The following is a 20,274-nucleotide window of genomic DNA, read 5'->3' as shown; positions in this document are numbered from 1 at the left end:
TTTTTTTTCTATTTTTAGAGAAAGGGCACGTATCACTAGAGAAAGGTCACGTACCACTAGAGAAAGGTCACGTATCACTAGAGAAAGGTCACGTATCACTAGAGAAAGGTCACGTACCACTAGAGAAAGGTCACGTATCACTAGAGAAAGGCGTACCACTAGAGAAAGGTCACGTACCACCAGAGAAAGGTCACATATCACTAGTTCACGTATCACTAGAGAAAGGTCACGTACCACTAGTTCACGTATCACTAGAGAAAGGTCACGTACCACTAGAGAAAGGTCACATATTACTAGTTCACGTATCACTAGAGAAAGGTCACGTACCACTAGAGAAAGGTCACGTATCACTAGAGAAAGGTCACGTACCACCAGAGAAAGGTCACGTATCACTAGTTCACGTATCACTAGAGAAAGGTCACGTATCACTAGAGAAAGGTCACGTATCACTAGAGAAAGGTCACGTACCACTAGAGAAAGGTCACGTATCACTAGTTCACGTATCACTAGAGAAAGGTCACGTACCATTAGAGAAAGGTCACGTATCACTAGTTCACGTATCACTAGAGAAAGGTCACGTACCACTAGAGAAAGGTCACGTACCACTAGAGAAAGGTCACGTATCACTAGAGAAAGGTCACGTATCACTAGTTCACGTATCACTAGAGAAAGGTCACGTACCACTAGAGAAAGGTCACGTACCACTAGAGAAAGGTCACATACCACTAGAGAAAGGTCACATATCACTAGAGAAAGGTCACGTATCACTAGTTCACGTATCACTAGAGAAAGGTCACGTACCACTAGAGAAAGGTCACGTACCACTAGAGAAAGGTCACATACCACTAGAGAAAGGTCACGTATCACTAGAGAAAGGTCACGTATCACTAGTTCACGTATCACTAGAGAAAGGTCACGTACCACTAGAGAAATGTCACGTACCACTAGAGAAAGGTCACATACCACTAGAGAAAGGTCACGTATCACTAGAGAAAGGCCACGTACCACTAGAGAAAGGTCACGTACCACTAGAGAAAGGTCACGTACCACTAGAGAAAGGTCACGTACCACTAGTACCACACTTTGAGAACCACTGAACTAGACTATTCTTAACTGGCACGATTGGTGCGCGACGCGGCAACAACTGCGAAACGCGCCGCAACGTTCAAAAATGATGCATATGTGTCCATTACCACAAACTAGAAGTTACTCATCCTGTGTAGAATGAAGCATCGGCAGATATGTGGTCTGTGAGGATGTACAACAAGAGAAACAGTCAGTTAACATCGCCTTGTATAGAAATTATAAATCCGATTTAAAAGTGGACTTGGACAAGAATATGGAAACTAGATCTGTTAATCTGAAAGCATTGAAAACTGTATCTTTATATTCATCCTTGAGATGTAGCCTAATTGAAGGCCTATATTAAGGTTAAGTTTTTTATCCTGGCAACAAATCTGTAGGCCTATATCTCCTCTATTTTTCTCTTTCTTTTATTTTGTCTTTGTTTATAATTGTATTGTCTTAATTGTTTGATGTCTGTACTGTTTAGTTAAAAAAATAAAAGTCTCAGTTGGTTGAGTTCAGTCCGGATGAATCTGATTCCTACGGAAGTTCTAAGCGGCCATGCATTATTATAATTTTTCTGTCTTGTTTTCTCGTGATCTCGACATAACGAAAGTTGTTTTGTCGTTATCATGACTTAATTTTCTCATGATCTCGACATAACGAAAGTTGTTTTCTCGTGATCTCGACATAACGAAAGTTGTTTTCTCGTGATCTCGACATAACGAAAGTTGTTTTGTCATTATCATGACTTAATTTTCTCGTGATCTCGACATAACGAAAGTTGTTTTCTCGTTATCATGACTTAATTTTCTCGTGATCTCTACATAACGAAAGTTGTTTTCTCGTTATCATGACTTAATTTTCTCGTGATCTCGACATAACGAAAGTTGTTTTCTCGTTACCATGACTTAATTTTCTCGTGATCTCGACATAACGAAAGTTGTTTTCTCGTTATCATGACTTAATTTTCTCGTGATCTCGACATAACGAAAGTTGTTTTCTCGTTATCATGACTTAATTTTCTCGTGATCTCGACATAACGAAAGTTGTTTTCTCGTTATCATGACTTAATTTTCTCATGATCTCGACATAACGAAAGTTGTTTTCTCGTGATCTCGACATAACGAAAGTTGTTTTCTCATTATCATGACTTAATTTTCTCGTGATCTCGACATAACGAAAGTTGTTTTCTCGTTATCATGACTTAATTTTCTCGTGATCTCGACATAACGAAAGTTGTTTTCTCGTTATCATGACTTAATTTTCTCGTGATCTCGACATAACGAAAGTTGTTTTGTCATTATCATGACTTAATTTTCTCGTGATCTCGACATAACGAAAGTTGTTTTCTCGTTATCATGACTTAATTTTCTCGTGATCTCGACATAACGAAAGTTGTTTTGTCATTATCATGACTTAATTTTCTCGTGATCTCGACATAACGAAAGTTGTTTTCTCGTTATCATGACTTAATTTTCTCATGATCTCGACATAACGAAAGTTGTTTTCTCGTGATCTCGACATAACGAAAGTTGTTTTCTCATTATCATGACTTAATTTTCTCGTGATCTCGACATAACGAAAGTTGTTTTCTCGTTATCATGACTTAATTTTCTCGTGATCTCGACATAACGAAAGTTATTTTCTCGTTATCATGACTTAATTTTCTCGTGATCTCGACATAACGAAAGTTGTTTTGTCATTATCATGACTTAATTTTCTCGTGATCTCGACATAACGAAAGTTGTTTTCTCGTTATCATGACTTAATTTTCTCGTGATCTCGACATAACGAAAGTTGTTTTCTCGTGATCTCGACATAACGAAAGTTGTTTTCTCGTGATCTCGACAAAACGAAAGTTGTTTTGTCGTTATCTCGACATAACGAAAGTTGTTGATCTCAACGTAAAAAACGTTTTCTCACGACGTAATTGTAGCAATCGTGAGAAAATCAGGGTCGCTATATTGTCTTCGACGATAAAGTTGCAGACCCGACAGCCTCCTTCTCAAGTGTCGAACACTTATGTGTAAGTCGTCAATCACTGACAGACACAGAGCTATTTCAGTTTGAGTGAGTCCCTGATCAAAGTAAAAGCGAATACGATCATCCATGATGCTGCGATGATGCTGCTTCTATAGCATTTTCTCATGTCGAATACACAGAGAAAATTAAGTCGTGATAACGACAAAACAACTTTCGTTATGTCGAGATCACGAGAAAATTAAGCCGTGATCACGAGAAAACAAGACAGAAAAATTATAATAATGCATGGCCGCTTAGAACTTCTGTAGATTCCTGAATCACGTGTGAACAGGATTTTAAAAAAGATCTGGGTCCAAAGAATGATTCTTTCGTTTGTTCATCCAACATAAAGTAGGTTAGGGTGGATGTTCAGTGATTAATGGTCTTTTTTTAACACAAAACTATCATATGATTCAGAATAGTTCATTAGTCATATGTGCCAGTTTTATGTTTCTTTAAAAGAACTCATAATAAATTCACTTTTGGTGCTTCATGGAAGAAAGCAAGCTATGACACAAGGGTAAGAAAATGTTATTATATATTCATTTCAGGGTGAACTAGTAGTTTACCAGAGAAACATTCAAATTAACTTTTTATGGAGAAAATCTCTGCTTGTACAGACTGATTATTCCCATCACAGGCGATGTATTGTTTCCAAGCTGTGGACCAGAAAGGACTTGAACGACCTGCTGAACAAGATAAAGGTGGCCTTCAGGTCTGGGAAGGCTGAGGAACTGAACGCACGTGAAGAAGATGCATTGTGATGAAAAATGCTGCAGGGGACGAACTGGAGTAGAAGCTTCAACAGAACAATGTGAAGCAGGACAGGAGGAACCGACAATGTCAGAAACAGCCTGGTAACCTTTATAGCCAACAGCAAACACAAACTGACTGCAAGTTAAATACAGTAAAAAAATATACATGCAATATATATATATATGGAAACGCCCAAGAAAAGTGGGGTTTTGGACAATATTGTCCTTTTTAATTTGTGATAATTTTGCACTGATAAGGGACAACACAAACTACAGAAACATATTTATTACATAAACAGTTTATACATAGAAAAAACGTAACTTTTCGATTCATTAAAATATCCACCATTAGCAGCTTTTACAGCTCTGCATAATCTGGGCATCCGAGCTGTCAGTTTATTCAAACATTGACTTTGAATTGGCAATCAATTGTTGAAGCTACAGTATTAAGGTGTGCTGACCCAAAAATCTCTTAAAAACCTGGGCCAAGTTTAAACCAGTAACCAGGCATCACAGCTGGCAAAGGGGCATGGCTGACTTTGACGTGTATATATTGCCATTATTATGTTTTTCATATGATAATGGTCTTCAATGATAATGTCAAGTTACTTTAATGTATTTGCACCAAAAAATGATAAGGATTTATGCTGATATTGTCCAAAACCACACTTTGCCAGGGGTGTTTCCAAACTTTTGGAGGGCAGTTTGTATATATTCTTTCGTTATTTAAAACCTGTTGCTTTAATTATATTAAACAAAACTGAAAATTGTTAATAAGACCTTTGTCTTAAAATATAAGAATTAATTTGAGCGATTCTCATTTGCTACTTATATCTACAACATTTAAAAAAACATAAAATATTAGATCTAGTAAGCACAGAATCAACTTTGTTCTGCTGCGCGCGATCGCGTCGAAGATCAGACAAATAAACGTGCATCTTGAAAAGGAAATGTTTTGGAAAGTGCTAAGCCACGTTTTTGTGCCATCTAGTGGTTAATATGAAAATAATATCAAAGGTGCCTTTTACCCCGGGGCGTCTGTAGCCCCGTTCATATATATATTAGTGCTGTCAATCGATTAAAAAATTTAATCGCATCAATCACAGTCTTGGACTGTGATTAATCACGATTAATCGCAAATTTAAAATACTAGGATTTACCTGTAAATTTGTTGAAATAAAGGAATGCATGACAAACTAGTTTAAGAAAATATAAACTTTAAAATCTCCGCCAGGTATGAGACATATTCCTTATTATTGTTTTGTTTTAATTCAGCCATTATCAGCCTTTATACTGACAGGCAATGATTACCTTCCGCGCTGCGATGACGGCGAGAAGTTGGGGTCAAACCTTATCAAACGATTAATTTGCGTAAAAAATAAAATAACGTGTTAAAATTTTTTGATTAATTGCATGCGTAACGATGACAGCCCTACACACCGGATACAGGTGCATCTAAAAAAAAATCGAATATCATGAAAAAGGCCATTATTTTTTGTAACTTATTTCAAAAAGTGAAATTTTATTTTGATGATTAGAGCTTACAGCTCATGAAATTCAAAAATCCAGTATCTCAAAATATTTACAGTTGAGTTTCATTAAATGACCATCCCTACAGTATAAATTACAGGAATCTCTTGTTCTTTGAAACCACAAAAATGGGAAAGACTGCTGACTTGGCAATGGTCCAGAAGACAATCATTGACACCCTCCACAAAGAGGGTAACTCACAGAAGGTCTTTACTGAAAGGGGTGGCTATTCACAGAGTGCATATTACATGCAAAGTTGACTGGAAGGAAGAAATTGAGTAGTAAAAGGTGCACAAGCAACAGAGATCACTGCAAGCTTGAGAATATTGTCAAGCAAAGCTGATTCGAACACTTGGGAGAGCTTCACAAGGAGTGGACTGAAGCTGTGCATCAAGAGTCACCACGCTCAGACGTCTTCAAGAAAAGGGCTACCAAGCCACTTCTGAACCAGACACAACATCAGAAGCATCTTGCCTGGGCTAAAGAGAAAAAGAACTGGACTGTTGCTCAGTGGTCCAAAGTCCTCTTTTCAGATGAAAGTAAATGATCGCTTCCATGCTACACCTCACTGATGCTGGAGTTTGTGCTAAACGAGCCCCAACCAAGTATTGAGTGCATAAATTAACATACTTTAAAGAACTTGAACTTTTCTGTTTTGCAAATCCTTTTTTTTTATTGATTTTATTAAATATTCTAATATTTTGAGATGTTGATTTTTTGACTTTCATGAGCTGTAAGCTCTAATCATCAAAATGAATACAAAAAAACTTTTACTTTACATGTAATGAATCTAGAATATATGAAGGTTTCATTTTTTGAAATAAGTTGCAAAAAATAATGGCCTTTTTCATGATACTCTAATTTTTTGAGATGCACCTGTATATATTATAAGGACTGGAGATAATTTAAATGTCAAGTTTATTTTGCTGCATTGTAAATCATAGAGCCAAGAAACAACTGAAGATCATGTTACTCTTATGAATGAATCATGTTCATTAATTGAGAGTTTTTGTAGACAAAATATGGCAAGATTTTTTTTTTTCAAACAATATTCTTTTATCAGCATATACACAGATATATCCATAAATAAGTATTTCTACCTTCAAGAAATATATTAACTCACATTTCATTCCACTAAAAATTACAACTAAAACATTTTACAGATTTCTTTTTTTTTCATCTTTTTGCCATAACCATCATGGCTGTTCCATATCCTCCAAATGAGCAGATTTTTCATAAGCCATTCGTGTTTTAAACAATATGCAATAAGAGTCATAAAGAAAAAGTGGAGAATAGACATCTTGAGACAGACACTTTTCAACTTGTGGCATTGGACATTTCTTCTCATGGCAGCTAGGCTGAAAATGAAATCATATTGGCCAAGTTATACATAAAACTATGTCCATAACAGACAGTATTAAATAAGCATATAATGTTTAACAGAATGTTAATTTATAAGGTCCATTAGTGGCATTTCATAATCATCTTCAGAAATCAATTCAATTTATAAATTAAACGAAATATGCAATTGATTACTGTATTGTTATTTCATAATTGCCATTATGTCAATATTGCACTTGCTACATTGGGTATGTCATTAGATTTTTTACATATAATTAAATTTTTTGATAATCCACATGATCATGAATCAAGACTTCATAATTGAATGTACATGAACTGCTGGTCTGTTAAGTATTATAATGCAATTTGTCATTAATGAAATTTATTATAAAGTGATTCCCACATTGGATTGGTTCATTTTAGTGTCTATTTTCAAATAGCCATGTACTAGTGGATAATATATATGGCATTGGAATTTTGGTTTGGTGGGAGACGAAGAGAGAATAACAAAACATATAGAAACACTGTCCTAGACAAACACTTTCATGACTTTCTGACAACTACAATTAATAAACTAAAGCCTTTGAAGAGATTTTGAAAGGAAAACTCAATTCAACCCACTTCATTTTTTCTTTCACCAACATTTCTGACCAGCAGTACCTTATCGACACATTTGTTTCCCTGCAAAAAGCATTAAAATATTTATATTTCAAATTACAGTCCTTTTTATAATTATTCATCAAGAATAAAAACATACAAAAGTGTTTTGACAGTATTTTACACAATCATATTCTTTTAAAAACTGTATAAATATGAAAACATTTCAACTCAATTCCACATCAGCTCATCATCCAGTAGAAGAGTTTTGCACCAAATATATGAGAGATCAATATTAAGTGCATATCCAGCTCTGGCTTGGGTTTCTGCACCTCTTGGCAAATGTCCTGTCAGATTTAGTCTGTACGTCAAGTAATGGATATTTCGATGGCTGTTGAATGCCTGTTTTCTTGTATCTAGTGCTTGGACTTGTAGTGCAGTGAGTCACACTGAGGCGTCAGACATTGGCACCAGATAATGACCGATAGCTTGTGTATCTTCCTCATGCCAAAGCTGAAATCATCACACGTTCAGTAGATGTTGATCTCTGTGGCTCGTGCTGTCGTCCATCTTCCGGTCACCTCGGTGAGGGTCTCTTGTAGTATCCTCTGTGCCAGTGTAATAATGGCAATGTCAAACATTTCTTGATGTGCTCCAGTTCGGCCTGCACACGATCTCTCTTCAGCGCCAGGTTGTGCTTCTGTGCCAATAGGTCCTAGTTATGGGGGAAAGAGAGAAAACATACATTGTTTAAACAATATTTACTCAAAGTTCACAAAATAACCCATTGGCAATTGGTAGATTTCAAAGCTGACACAAGGGGGAGCTAACGCTGCTGTGAATGCGATCGTCAACACAGCCAAATAGTTTAGTATAGTAACACATTGCTTAACCACAATGCGATGGATCATTGGAAAAATTAAAGCTGCAGTCCGTAAGTTTTGCCTCTTTGTCACCATCTCTGTTTGAAACCTGAAATTGCAAATATTTGCGGAATTATCGTGGGATGTTCACCGGCACGGCTCCAGCGCGGATGAATGTAATGTTTTGAGGAGTATGTGTGTCAGTCTGTCAGTCGCCGCTCCGGTGTGGATACTGTACTTAGGAATCACAGTCTTGAAATATATGACCCAAATAAGAATTTTTGCCAGATGTTGTCATCTGAACATGTAAGTAACAAGCCACATTTGTTCTGACCAACTGAGGAAAAAAGCATTACAGTAAATCACGCTACCAATGGTGATTAAATCTAACGATCGGTTAGCTCATATTACATTAAACCATGCAAATTATTATTACTGTTATACTTTGTTCTCAAATTGTTGTTAATGTTAACAACATCAGCATTGGGTGTATGTAGTGTGTATTACAGCGTTACATGTAGATTTAAATTTCTGTACAGTCTAATCTCTAATAGTCATTCCATTCTAATTTCATATAGAGAAATTATTGTAATCCAAAAAGCTAATTATTCTTCCTTCGAAATGGTTCTCTTTAAAATACAAAAATTTGTGCAATCCCACGCAGGCTCTCTGTAATCAGATGCACATTTAAAACTGGAATATAATTTAATTTCAGTCACACGTGTTTCATAAACACGTAATCCTTTCTGGATCACAATCCACCATCAAAATGATAAATTTAATTATTCCAGATGTTGTGAGAAATGGCTATAAACGATCCGCCCCCTACAGGACCCTCACATGCAATATAGCCTACTAGCCGGGACGCCTTCTTTGTGTTTACAGATGTGACGTAATGACGTGGCGGCATACTCACATTCCCCGCAAATTCCTACCAGTACCTCTAAAATTAGAAAACATTATAAACTAACCGTTCTGAATCGGGCTAAAGTAAAGCAAGGCGATAGTTCTGGACAGTGGCTGGTTATGTACTTGCTTAAATATTGATTTTGGATCATTTTTAACCAAAATAAGTTGCGAACTGCAACTTTAAGTAGCTAATTATGACTATATGTAGTAAATTTGTCGCAGTCAGTCGTTCAACTGTATAGAAATGTCGTTAATCATGACAACTTCTGCTAAGTTTGAGATTTAATTCCCCATAAACCACTCAAACCAGTGCACACACACACAATGCACTTGTGGAATAATATTTACAAGAAAAAAATAATAATTATATGAGGCATTACAATGGAAGACAATTTAAAACCATTAAAATGCTCAATGGAATAGCCACAAGATGTAAACAATGTGTGTGAAGAAATGCTTACTAACCTTTTCAATGTAAAAATAATAAACAATAAAACATACAAATAAATTATTTAAAAGAAATAAAACGATACAAAATAAAATGAATATATTCTTACCCTCATGCTATGAGAAAGCTGTTCGGCTGTTAGAGTGAGATTGTAATGCTGCGTCTCCAGACGTCTACACTCACCCTGGAGAACCTGCTGCTCGATACTTCTCTCTGATAGAGAGAAAGACAGGAAAAAGAGAGAGAGAGAGATGAGCAATACACTATAATCATACAGCAGAATGCAAACATACACTTTAAAAAGCCAATATTCCGCGACCACAGACAAATTAAAGCAGCCTAAATGTGCGTTTACCATTATCTGGCAAATTGTGAAGGATGAAATCAAGGAATTCATGCAATTTTGCACAAGGGCAAAAGGTTTCCTAACACAGATTCGCAACAGGTTCAGGTTGCTGACCAACAGAAAGCTGCTTGGTTTGAAAGTGACACACTGTTGTTTACTGTTTATCCAACTAATGTCCATTTGAATCCATCAACGTACCCTCCATGTACTCCTCATACGCCTCAAATATCGATTCAATCCCTTTCCACCTGGGACCGAACGACTCCTCTTCCTCGTCTTCATCCGAACTGATGCCCTCCTCGGCTGAGAGGTCGTTCCTCACGCCCAGAGACTCTCGTTGGGCTGATATATGGCAGGAGTGGCCATTGCTCTGTCCATTCGGGAGTCTGTTTACCACCTTCTGGAGGCCTGGAGGTGGAAGCGCAGGAGGCTCAAAGTGCTCACTCGCTCCACCTGTTGGGATACAAACGCAAAAAAAAAAAAAAACATTAAGCAAAATGTCTGTGGTTGTATTTCTCAAATTTGACAGTAGAGGGAGCCATCGTCACCTTTCTGTTTCTGCTGGGATGTTTGAGTGGACTGCAGCACGGACTGGTGGAAGTGCTGTGCGAACTCCTCAGAGTTTATTCTCTCCCAGACGGGGAGTTTCGGCGTCGGGTCTTTGGGTCGGGCGAGAGGCTGCGGAGTGCTGGCCTGCAGGCTCGGGCCTCTTCTGCTCGGGGACGTCAGGTTGGGTTGGCCTTGAGGGTGGAGAGGAGCCAGTGGCGGAGGCGGGTGAGGGTTTTCGGGCGAGTGATTTTGGGGTTCAGGGTGAACATTACCGACTGACTGATTGAGATGCGGGACAGCTGTATGATGGGAGAAAGCAGAGATCAGGACTAAAGGTCCTTGCACACTGAGTCCGAAATTTTCATATGCGTTTCTCTCAGTTTATCGTATTCGGCATCCTTTCCTATCAAAATGCATGCTACGGATACGAAAACGGAGAAAATCGAACCTGGTCCATTTTAATTTTTTTTAATGACGGACGAAAGTTTCGGAGGCAGTGTATAAAAGTGATTGACACAACATGAGGACGTATTTATTTTTTAACGTGAGAAAATTTCAGACATTGAAAAGTTCTTAACAGCAAAATTCAATCCTTTATTTAAAGCTGTGCCTGAATGTGTTGTTCTTACCAGACACTGAAGCGGCCGGGCTGGAACAGGGCGCATCTGTGGCGTATCTGAGGGTGTCTAGAGTAACAGTCTTTTGTTTGATGGCTTCTAGCAAGTCCATGATCTTCTTATTCTCTGACGTAAAAAAAATAATAATTATTATTATAATAATTAATTGGACCACACTGTGTTTGTCAAATTGTGATGCACTCAGGCTTTAAAACAAATCTGAATGATCAAAATTATTCTTGTGAAATATCTTATTCAATATAGCAAATCAGTTTTAATGAACTAATAATAATAATAATAAAAAAAATTACTCAAGTTGTATTCCCAGGAGTTCCTGCATGTTCCGTAAGATACTGAAAGTTATAAATATAAAAAATAATATATATATTATTATTTTTTTTAATTAAAATGTATATTTTTATTTACATAAATTGTAAACGTTTACATGTTTATTTTTTATTTTACATTTTTATATTTATTTATTTATAATTACATTTAATAAAATGCTTGGTACTTTACTTTGAATTAGCAAAATAAATATTCAGTCTGTGTGTATTTATAATATTTTATTTATTTATAATATATAAAATATTCAATATAACATTTATATAACAGTCAATATGTTACATAATATTTATTTTATAATTAATTCTATATATAAATGTTTATAAAAATATTATTATATTCACACACACACACACATTTTATTTTAATTTACATTTCTTATATATATATATATATATTTATAATCGCATTTTATAAAATGTGTGGTATCTTTTTAAAATTAATACTCAGCAAAATAAATATTCAGATTACATCCATCCATCCATCCATCCATACATGTATGTATATATACTGTATACTGTGTATGTATGTATGTATATATATATATATATATATATATATATATATATATATATATATATATATATATATATATATATATATATATAAAAAATTCATATATTATCATTTCAGTTAATTATACATTACATATTACATAATTATAAAAATAATATTTATATTTTATAATATTTAAATAAAAAAAAATATTTAATAATTTTATATTATTATAATTTTACATAAAATATTTTTTATATTATTTATATTTAAATTCGATAGTTCTCCAGCCTCTTCAGCACTGGTAGTGTGACTGTGACCGTATTCGTTGTGTGTGTGTGTGTGTGTACGTACTTTGTCTTTCTTCTTGACTGACGTGGCTGAGGCTGAAGATGCTGAGGAAGTGTTTCTTGTCGTCCAGTTCCTCCGTGCGGTCCATCTCCTCCGGGGTGAAGCGTGTGCTGAGCAGAGGCTGAGGAGGAGACGGAGTCTTGCGTTTATTCGGGACCGCTGAGGGTGAAGGGACTCGCTCCTGCAGCATCATCCTCCTCTTCCTCCTCTTCATCTCCAGCAGCTCATCACGCTTAGAGAGCGTGGTCAGTCCAAACAAACACAGAAACTCTGTTTTCTGCGGAGAGAGAAACACAGTGACTGTGAGAGAGTGCTATAAAATACTAGCTTTTCTGAGTATTGGCGTTTCTAGTATGACAGTAGCTGTTCATTCACTGCTGTTGTCCTTGACTGATGAAATGTGTGACTGTACCTCTGTAGACGCGTCCAGTTTGAGAGGCGGCTGCTGGGCGACTCTTCTCAGATGAGCTCGAACTTCCTCCTCATCGCTCTCATCATAAGAATCGTCTAATTCATAGTAATAACCTGAAACAGGCAGAAGATTATTACAAAACAACTGAAAGACACGATATGGATGGATGGAGGAATATATTTGAGTACAGAGCAGATATATATATATATATATATATATATTGGTTACTGCTGGATATTTAATGGTCCTGCTTATTTCCTCTAGTCTTATATTAGATGACCTTTGCCATCATCTAATGCTCACGGTATCTTTAAAATAACTAATAATTTAATAACACTGTTGTTACATGTAAGCTTTAGCTAATCTTAAAATGAATATTGACTGCCTTTCTGTACAGTAAAATATTGCGATGCTTAAATTTAATTCAAAATATTATTATATTTTAATATCAGCTATAATAAAAAAAATTATGGTTCATCTGTATCTGACAGAATTTTGACATCTGTTAAATTTAATACTTAAATAATTTAAATATAAAAACTTAAATATAAATAAAACATTTATAAATGTATATATTTTATAATATATTTATAAATTAAATACATAAAAAATTTAACAAATTCTATTGATAAAAAAAAGAAAAACTATAATACTGGCCAAAATAACTGATATGGTATTGTGAATTTCTAAATATAATCATATAATAAAACACATTTTTTTGCTACCTTTTATAAAACTTTTTAGCAAATCTGTATATATTATATTTTTATATTATATAAATAAGCTTTACGCATATTAAATAAATTAACAAATAAATACACACACACTTTCTCCATCTTCAGAAATCTTTTTCTGGCAAACAAATAAATAAATATTTATTCTCCACCTTCAGAACTCTGACTGATAAATAAATAAAAAATAATAAACATAAATATTTATACTTTCTCCACCTTCAGAACTCTGTCTGATAGATAAATAAATATTTATTCTCCACCTTCAGAACTCTGACTGATAAATAAATAAAAAATAATAAACATAAATATTTATACTTTCTCCACCTTCAGAACTCTGTCTGATAGATAAATAAATATTTATTCTCCACCTTCAGAACTCTGACTGATAAATAAATAAAAAATAATAAACATAAATATTTATACTTTCTCCACCTTCAGAACTCTCTGAGATAAACAAAAAAACAAATAAATATTTATACTTTCTCCACCTTCAGAACTCTGTCTGATAGATAAATTGATAGACATCTTAAGGAAGAATCTGAAGTTTTATTTAACAGTCTTATTTTCCACTCTGTACCTTTCTCCCTGGCTTCTCTGCGTTTCTTCTCCTCCAGGTCCAGCTTGCTGACGAGTCTCCTGTGCTGCTGGAGAGTCTGGTCGTACACCATCATGGGGTCTGTCCTGTCCAGAGCTGGCCCCTGGGCTGGCGTGCTGTCTGACTGGGAGGAGGTGGGCCTCTGCTGGCTCGGGCCACTGACCCGCCTGACCTCCTCCTCTGGAGGTTTTGGTCTGCTGTGGCCTGAGTAAGGGTGGATGTGGGGCAGAGGGCGGTCGGAGGGCGAGCGGAGGAGGGAGACGGGGTTCCAGAAGCTGCTGGGTGCGGGAGGAGAGGAGTGCTGGTCCCGAGGAAGAGGTTTGGGGGTGATGAGAGGCGGCGGAGCTCCCAGAGGTGGAGGTATGTCTCTGACACCCGTGCCAAACCTGAAACACACAAAACATTTCTACAGCGCACAACTAGAGGGCAGTATCATCACACGGGAACAGACGGGGTGTGCCACACTGACAAAAATCATATCTGGATATTTTCTGGGATTTTGTCTGTGACCATAAATAGACGTTATTTTGCTGAGTGTATTTTTGCGCTGGTCTGAGCCTGTCATGGACAAATGCGTTGACTTCCAAAGCTTTTCATAGTCTTCATTTTCTGTGTAATATTCACTTCACAGCAGTGACAGATACACTATGAGGCAATATACTGTATGTCCCCATAAACTGACTTTCAAGGGGCATTTTTATCTCGATCCACCTTATTCTTTAACGCGGAAGTAAACCTATGAGTAAGACTTCCGTTAGAGAAATAACGAGAAGTGCAGTAAATGGTAAAACTGTTTGCACTACAAACCAGTGTGTTCATAATTAAGATAATATAATAAAATAATATGGCAAGACACACCAATTTGCAATATCAAGCAGCAAAACGATGGTTGTACCTAAAAATAGCTGGACATAGATGAGACCGGAAGCTAGACCCATAAAATTTACAAATGGGCACGCCCGCTCTTATGGGAAGAAAAAGGTGGATATGGAAATTTTTTTGCCAACTTAAATCGATTTCAAAATTACATTTTTACATTTATAAAGGCCATTTTTTTCCACCTTAAATTTACTTTTTAACATGCATTTTTACCTTTACGAGGACAATCATTTTGCCATCTTAAATTGACTTTCAAGGTGTATTTTTACCTTTATAAGGGCAATATTTTTGGAACTTTAAAATGACTTTCAAGGGACATTTTACGTTTATGAGGTTATTTACAGCTTATTTAGCTTATTTACCTTTATTTTTCTGCTCTTTTTAGACGTATCCATCTTTGGTCAGTTTCATTTATATTTAATCAATGCATTGATTTAGAACAATAAAACACTATAGACCAATCAAATAAAACATAATAGAGACTGCAGGAGTGGCACAGAAGCCGCATCTAAAGTGGTATTCAGATATATTTACACTGTAATTACAACTGAATAAATAATGCTGAGAGATTAATGTTGTCAAAATTATTATTATTTAAAAATTTGAATTATTTTGAATTTAATTATGAAATGATTTTGGAGTTTATATTTTAAATATGATACATAAGTATCGATATAAACCTGCTATAATCTGTTAAATTAAGTAGTTAAATTAAATATAAAAATATTAAACAAATATATTAGGGCTGCCAACGTTAACGCGTTAACGCATGCGATTAATCTAAAAAATGTTAACACGTTAATATTTTAACGTAAATTAATCGTTTGATAAGGTTTGACCCCAACTTGCTGCCGTCATCGCAGCGCGGAAGGTAATCATTGCCTGTGTCTCAATGTGCACACTATCCATCCTAAATTCTATGTGATATTAGTCATTTTCAGTACTATTTAGGGCAGATAGGGTGTATAGTATGCACATTGGGGCGCAGGGATTGTGTGATTATGAGGCGCCGGGCTCGACAAAAGTGAAGCGAACGCATAGAGAGAGAGAGAGAGAGAGAGAGAGAGAGAGAGAGAGAGATGTATACTCATATTTGATAAGGGTACAGCGAACCAGTGTTGCCAGGGTCATGTTTTTCCTGCACAATTGGGTTATTTTGAAAATACAGTCGCGGTAAAAATTACAGAGCTGTGGGGTTTTTTTTTTTGTGCTACTTTTATAATGTACCACGGCTGCCCAAAGTGTATATACTATACACATGTGATCACAAAAGAAGTTATTACAAACACTCGATGGTGGTTTAAAGTGAGCTCTGAGTAAAAATGTACTATTAATCTCATAAATTGTCTTATGTAGCATGATGCTAATGTTAGCTCTAACGCACCTGCAGAACAGGTCCAATTCTTCTTCATAATGCATTTTATCATAATACTTCATGTAAGGTCGCATGAAAATGTTTTGTTGTGTTTATTTAGAAATACTTTTGATAATAGTTGGGTAAATGTGTCTGGGATTGAAGCGATGTGGCTTGGTAAACGCTTTATTGTCAGTATAAAGGCTGATAATGGCTGAATTAAAACAAAAGAATAATAAGGATTATGTCTCAATCCTGGTGGAGATGTGAAAGGTTCTGTTTCCTTAAACTAGTTTGTCATGCATTCCTTTATTTCAACACATTTACAGGTAAATCCTAGTATTTTAAATTTGCGATTAATCGTGATTAATCACAGTCCAGGATTGATCATTTTTTTAATCGATTGACAGCACTAAAATATATACAGTGCCCTCCATAAGTATTGGAAGAGTAAAGACAAAATTTCTCTGTTGGCTGTAATTTTGGGGTTATTCCAACAACAAGTGCTATATTATCATGATGATTCTATGTTTGGCTGGAGTTTTCCTTTAACACTGACCTGTGAATCTCTCTCTGATCTGCTGGTTCCTGCTGCTGAAACTCCTGGCCGTGTCTGTCCACTCTCTCCACCTTCAGCACTCTCTGTCTGCCGAGCCATCTGTCCTCCTCCTGCCGCTGATGCATCATGGGAGAGATCACGGGCCGGTGGCTCTTCCCAAACTGCATGCTTGAAGAGAGGCCAGAGCCGGGGCCTGAGGTTGAGATGGATGAAGGACCTCCTGAGGATGAGTATGGACCAGACTGAGGCGTGAACAGCGGCGTTTCTTTGGTTTTGTCTGTATCGAGAAATGACAGATGCATAGATGAATAAACACGTGCTTCTCAAAGCGGAACAACTGCAAATATTTCATTAATATGTACTAAATACACTAGAAGGACCAAAATAGCAACGTCTTATATGATACATTACAGTAATTTTATGTGCTTTTGTCGTTTTTATTTTTATATATATATATATATATATATATATATATATATATATATATATATATATATATATATATATATATATACAATATTTGTAATGTTATTTTATGTAGCTTTAATTTATTTTTATTTCCTTTTTAGTAATTTCAGTATTTCAACTTAAAACATTTCTTTTAATTTTTTTATTTATTTAGAATTTAAGTGTAAATTTGAGTATTTTTGTTAAATGCATTTTTACTAATTTTCGAAACTATATTTCTAAACTCTTTAGCTTTATTTTATTTATTTCAGTTTTAGTTTACTTCAACTTAAATTTATTTCAGTTGCCAAATCAATTTTTTTTTAACTGTCATTTTTATCAGTTTTTTTTTTTTTTTTTAAAGTAAAAGTTTTTAATCAGTGCACTTTAAACATTTCTATTTGAATTCTATTCTATTTATTCTATTTTCCATTATTACTTCAGCTTAACATTTCTAATTTCTAAAGTTTTTGGTACATTTAGGTTTTTCTATCTAATTAAAATTGATATTTTATTTTATTCCCAATCTATCAATTGACAAAATCTACTTTTAACAGTTTTCTAAAGTGAATGAAACCATTTAAAGTAGTTCATGTGTGTGCATGAGGGTGTTTTCTGACTTCACTTGAGACGGCAGCCAAAGCATGATTAACAGCTGCCATCCTTTGGGTTTCTCCAAACACAGACCCATCCAGATGCAGGAAAATAGGCTGATAGATAATTCATTAGACTCTATTAATTACTGATTAGCCATGAGCGACGCAATCAGTTACTGAGGCTACAGGTAATACGAGTTCAGAGAAATTAAACACAGGAATTATGAACGTCAATCATAATTTAAATGTTGAATATTCATGAAACCAGCTGCATGAAATGTGCAATAAGTAACTTATGTTCAGAAGTAAATAATGTGAATGATGTCTTAAAGCAGATGTATTGCATCATGATATTAAATGGATAAAAATAATTAAACCAATAAAACAAATAAATAAACATTGCTAATAATAATAAATATTTAATAAATAATAAATATTTCTTGAGCAGCATATTAGAATGATTTCTGAAAGATCATGTGACACTGAAGACTGGAGTAACGATACTAAAAAAATTATATTTCACAGTATTATTGTATTTAGTTAATAAAAAACACTGATATAAATATAGATTATAATTCTAAATTTAATTCTATCCTGGACATCCATGACATATGTAGTATGAACAGATGCATAAAATAATTGTATTTATTAAATATACCTAATAATTGTATGTAATACATTTCATTTAATCTATATAATTATAATATTATTAAATATATAATTATTATATATCATTATAATGTTCTTACAATTAATCACATAATTAAAAAACACTGGTATAAATATAGATTATAAAATCTAAATTCTATATAAATACAGAATGATTATATGTATTATATATTATAAAAGGTACAGCAGCAAAAACAGCTGATTTAATTCTTAAGTTCAAAGAGATTAATTTAATTAATTTAATTGAAGAACTCTACATATAGAATAATCAAAATAAAACAATAAAATATATTTAATATCTGACAAAGTAATAAATTAAAATATTAAATGAATTAATATTAATATAATTTTATATAAATATAAAAATATACAAATATAAATTAAATATATAAAATATGATAAATATATAAATAAGTATACTGCATAAAATGTTATACATTTAAATTATTAAAATAAATGTTATAAAATTGTGTATTTATGTATATGTATATTACAATAATATTTCACAGTATTATGTTTTTAGTATTGTTTTTATCAAATAAATGCAGCTTTGGTGAGAAGAGACCTCTTTCAAAAATATGTTTAAAAATGTCCAATTATTCCAAACATTTAAACAGTAGTGTATATTTTCCATTATACTATAATTTGAATATTAATTTATTATAATAATAGCTAAAATACTATTATTTTATTTGTGCATAGCTCATATTTCAGTCTGTTCCTCACACAAATGGATCCAGATGAACTACTTTTATGTGCTTTTTGGAGCTTGAACCTTTTGGACCCCATTGACTTTCATTGTAACAGCAGGAACATTCTTCAAAGTATCTTCTTTTGTGTTTTCCAGAAGAACTATGTTAATATTGCTTGTTTGGTTGTGTGTTTGGATCTCTCTCTCTCTCTCATACCGGCTCTGTTAGCAGCGAGTCTCTCCTCCAGCTTGCCTCGCTCCTTCATGGGCTGCCACTGTGTGTACAGATGAGGCTGAGAGATGGAGTGTGTGTTGGCCGGCGGCTCCAGACTCAGGTGGCGTTTCTCCACGGCCTTGACCGCCTGGAGGTCTCTGCCTCGCTCTTTTTTAATCTCCAGCTCTCGTTGCTTCTCTCGCTCTCGGTTTTTCTCTCTCTGCACCTCCTGTTCCCACTGCCGCTCTCGTTCGATTTCACGGGTTCGCTCCTTCTCTCGCTCTCGCTCCCTCTCCTGCTGGCGAAGCTCCTCTTCCATCTGCAGCCTGCGGAGGGTCGAAACACAAACGCACACGAATGGTGTGAGATGCAACACTCTCGACAGGAACCAGAGGAATACACTCAGTGAGAGGCCGCGGGAACACGGGAGAGTGTTGATGATGTTTGCTTCGGAGGACTAGGAACTTTGTGTGAGAGATATGGGAGAATATCATATGATGATGTTGTAATAATCATATTTACACATAATTACCACCAATTTTGTGTGTGTGTGTGTGTGTGTGAGTGTGCGTGTGTCCATGTGTGTGTGTGTGTGTGCGTGCGTGCGTGTGCATGTGTGAGTGAGTGTGTGTGTGTGCGTGCATGTGTCCGTGAGTGCGTGTGCATGCATGTGTGTGTATGGGTGTGTGTGTGTGTGTGCGCGTTTTTCTGACAAATGAGGACATAAATTTGTATAATGACACAGGTATGACACAGGAATTACACAAGTATTACAAGGTGAAGGTGACTTTTCAGGACATTGACCCATGTCCCCACTTTTCAAAATGCTTATAAATCATACAGAGTTGAAATACACAGTCTCCTGTGAGGGCTAAGTTTAGGTGTAGG

At 35.2% G+C, this 20,274-nt stretch overlaps 1 protein-coding gene across 3 annotated transcripts in view; it reads right to left on the bottom strand.

The window, feature by feature from the left end:
- Positions 1-6,282: 6,282 nt before the first annotated feature.
- gse1a (Gse1 coiled-coil protein a) overlaps positions 6,283-20,274 on the bottom strand; it is a 42,269-nt gene continuing 28,277 nt past the window's right edge. For all 3 annotated transcript variants that reach the window (XM_079414349.1, XM_079414351.1, XM_079414350.1), the window contains 10 exons: positions 19,390-19,712; positions 16,770-17,046; positions 13,960-14,363; positions 12,649-12,761; positions 12,240-12,513; positions 11,058-11,171; positions 10,428-10,727; positions 10,078-10,332; positions 9,643-9,746; positions 6,283-8,028 (listed from right to left, as the gene is read on the bottom strand). In XM_079414349.1, coding sequence (XP_079270475.1) covers positions 7,891-8,028; positions 9,643-9,746; positions 10,078-10,332; positions 10,428-10,727; positions 11,058-11,171; positions 12,240-12,513; positions 12,649-12,761; positions 13,960-14,363; positions 16,770-17,046; positions 19,390-19,712 — 2,302 coding nt within the window. In that variant the 3' untranslated portion in view covers positions 6,283-7,890. The remainder of the gene's footprint in view (positions 8,029-9,642; positions 9,747-10,077; positions 10,333-10,427; positions 10,728-11,057; positions 11,172-12,239; positions 12,514-12,648; positions 12,762-13,959; positions 14,364-16,769; positions 17,047-19,389; positions 19,713-20,274) is intronic.

The sequence above is a fragment of the Barbus barbus genome (assembly GCF_936440315.1).
Source record: "Barbus barbus genome assembly, chromosome: 50".
Classification (NCBI taxonomy): Eukaryota; Metazoa; Chordata; class Actinopteri; order Cypriniformes; family Cyprinidae; genus Barbus; species Barbus barbus.
This window is presented reverse-complemented; position numbering and strand designations above follow the sequence as displayed.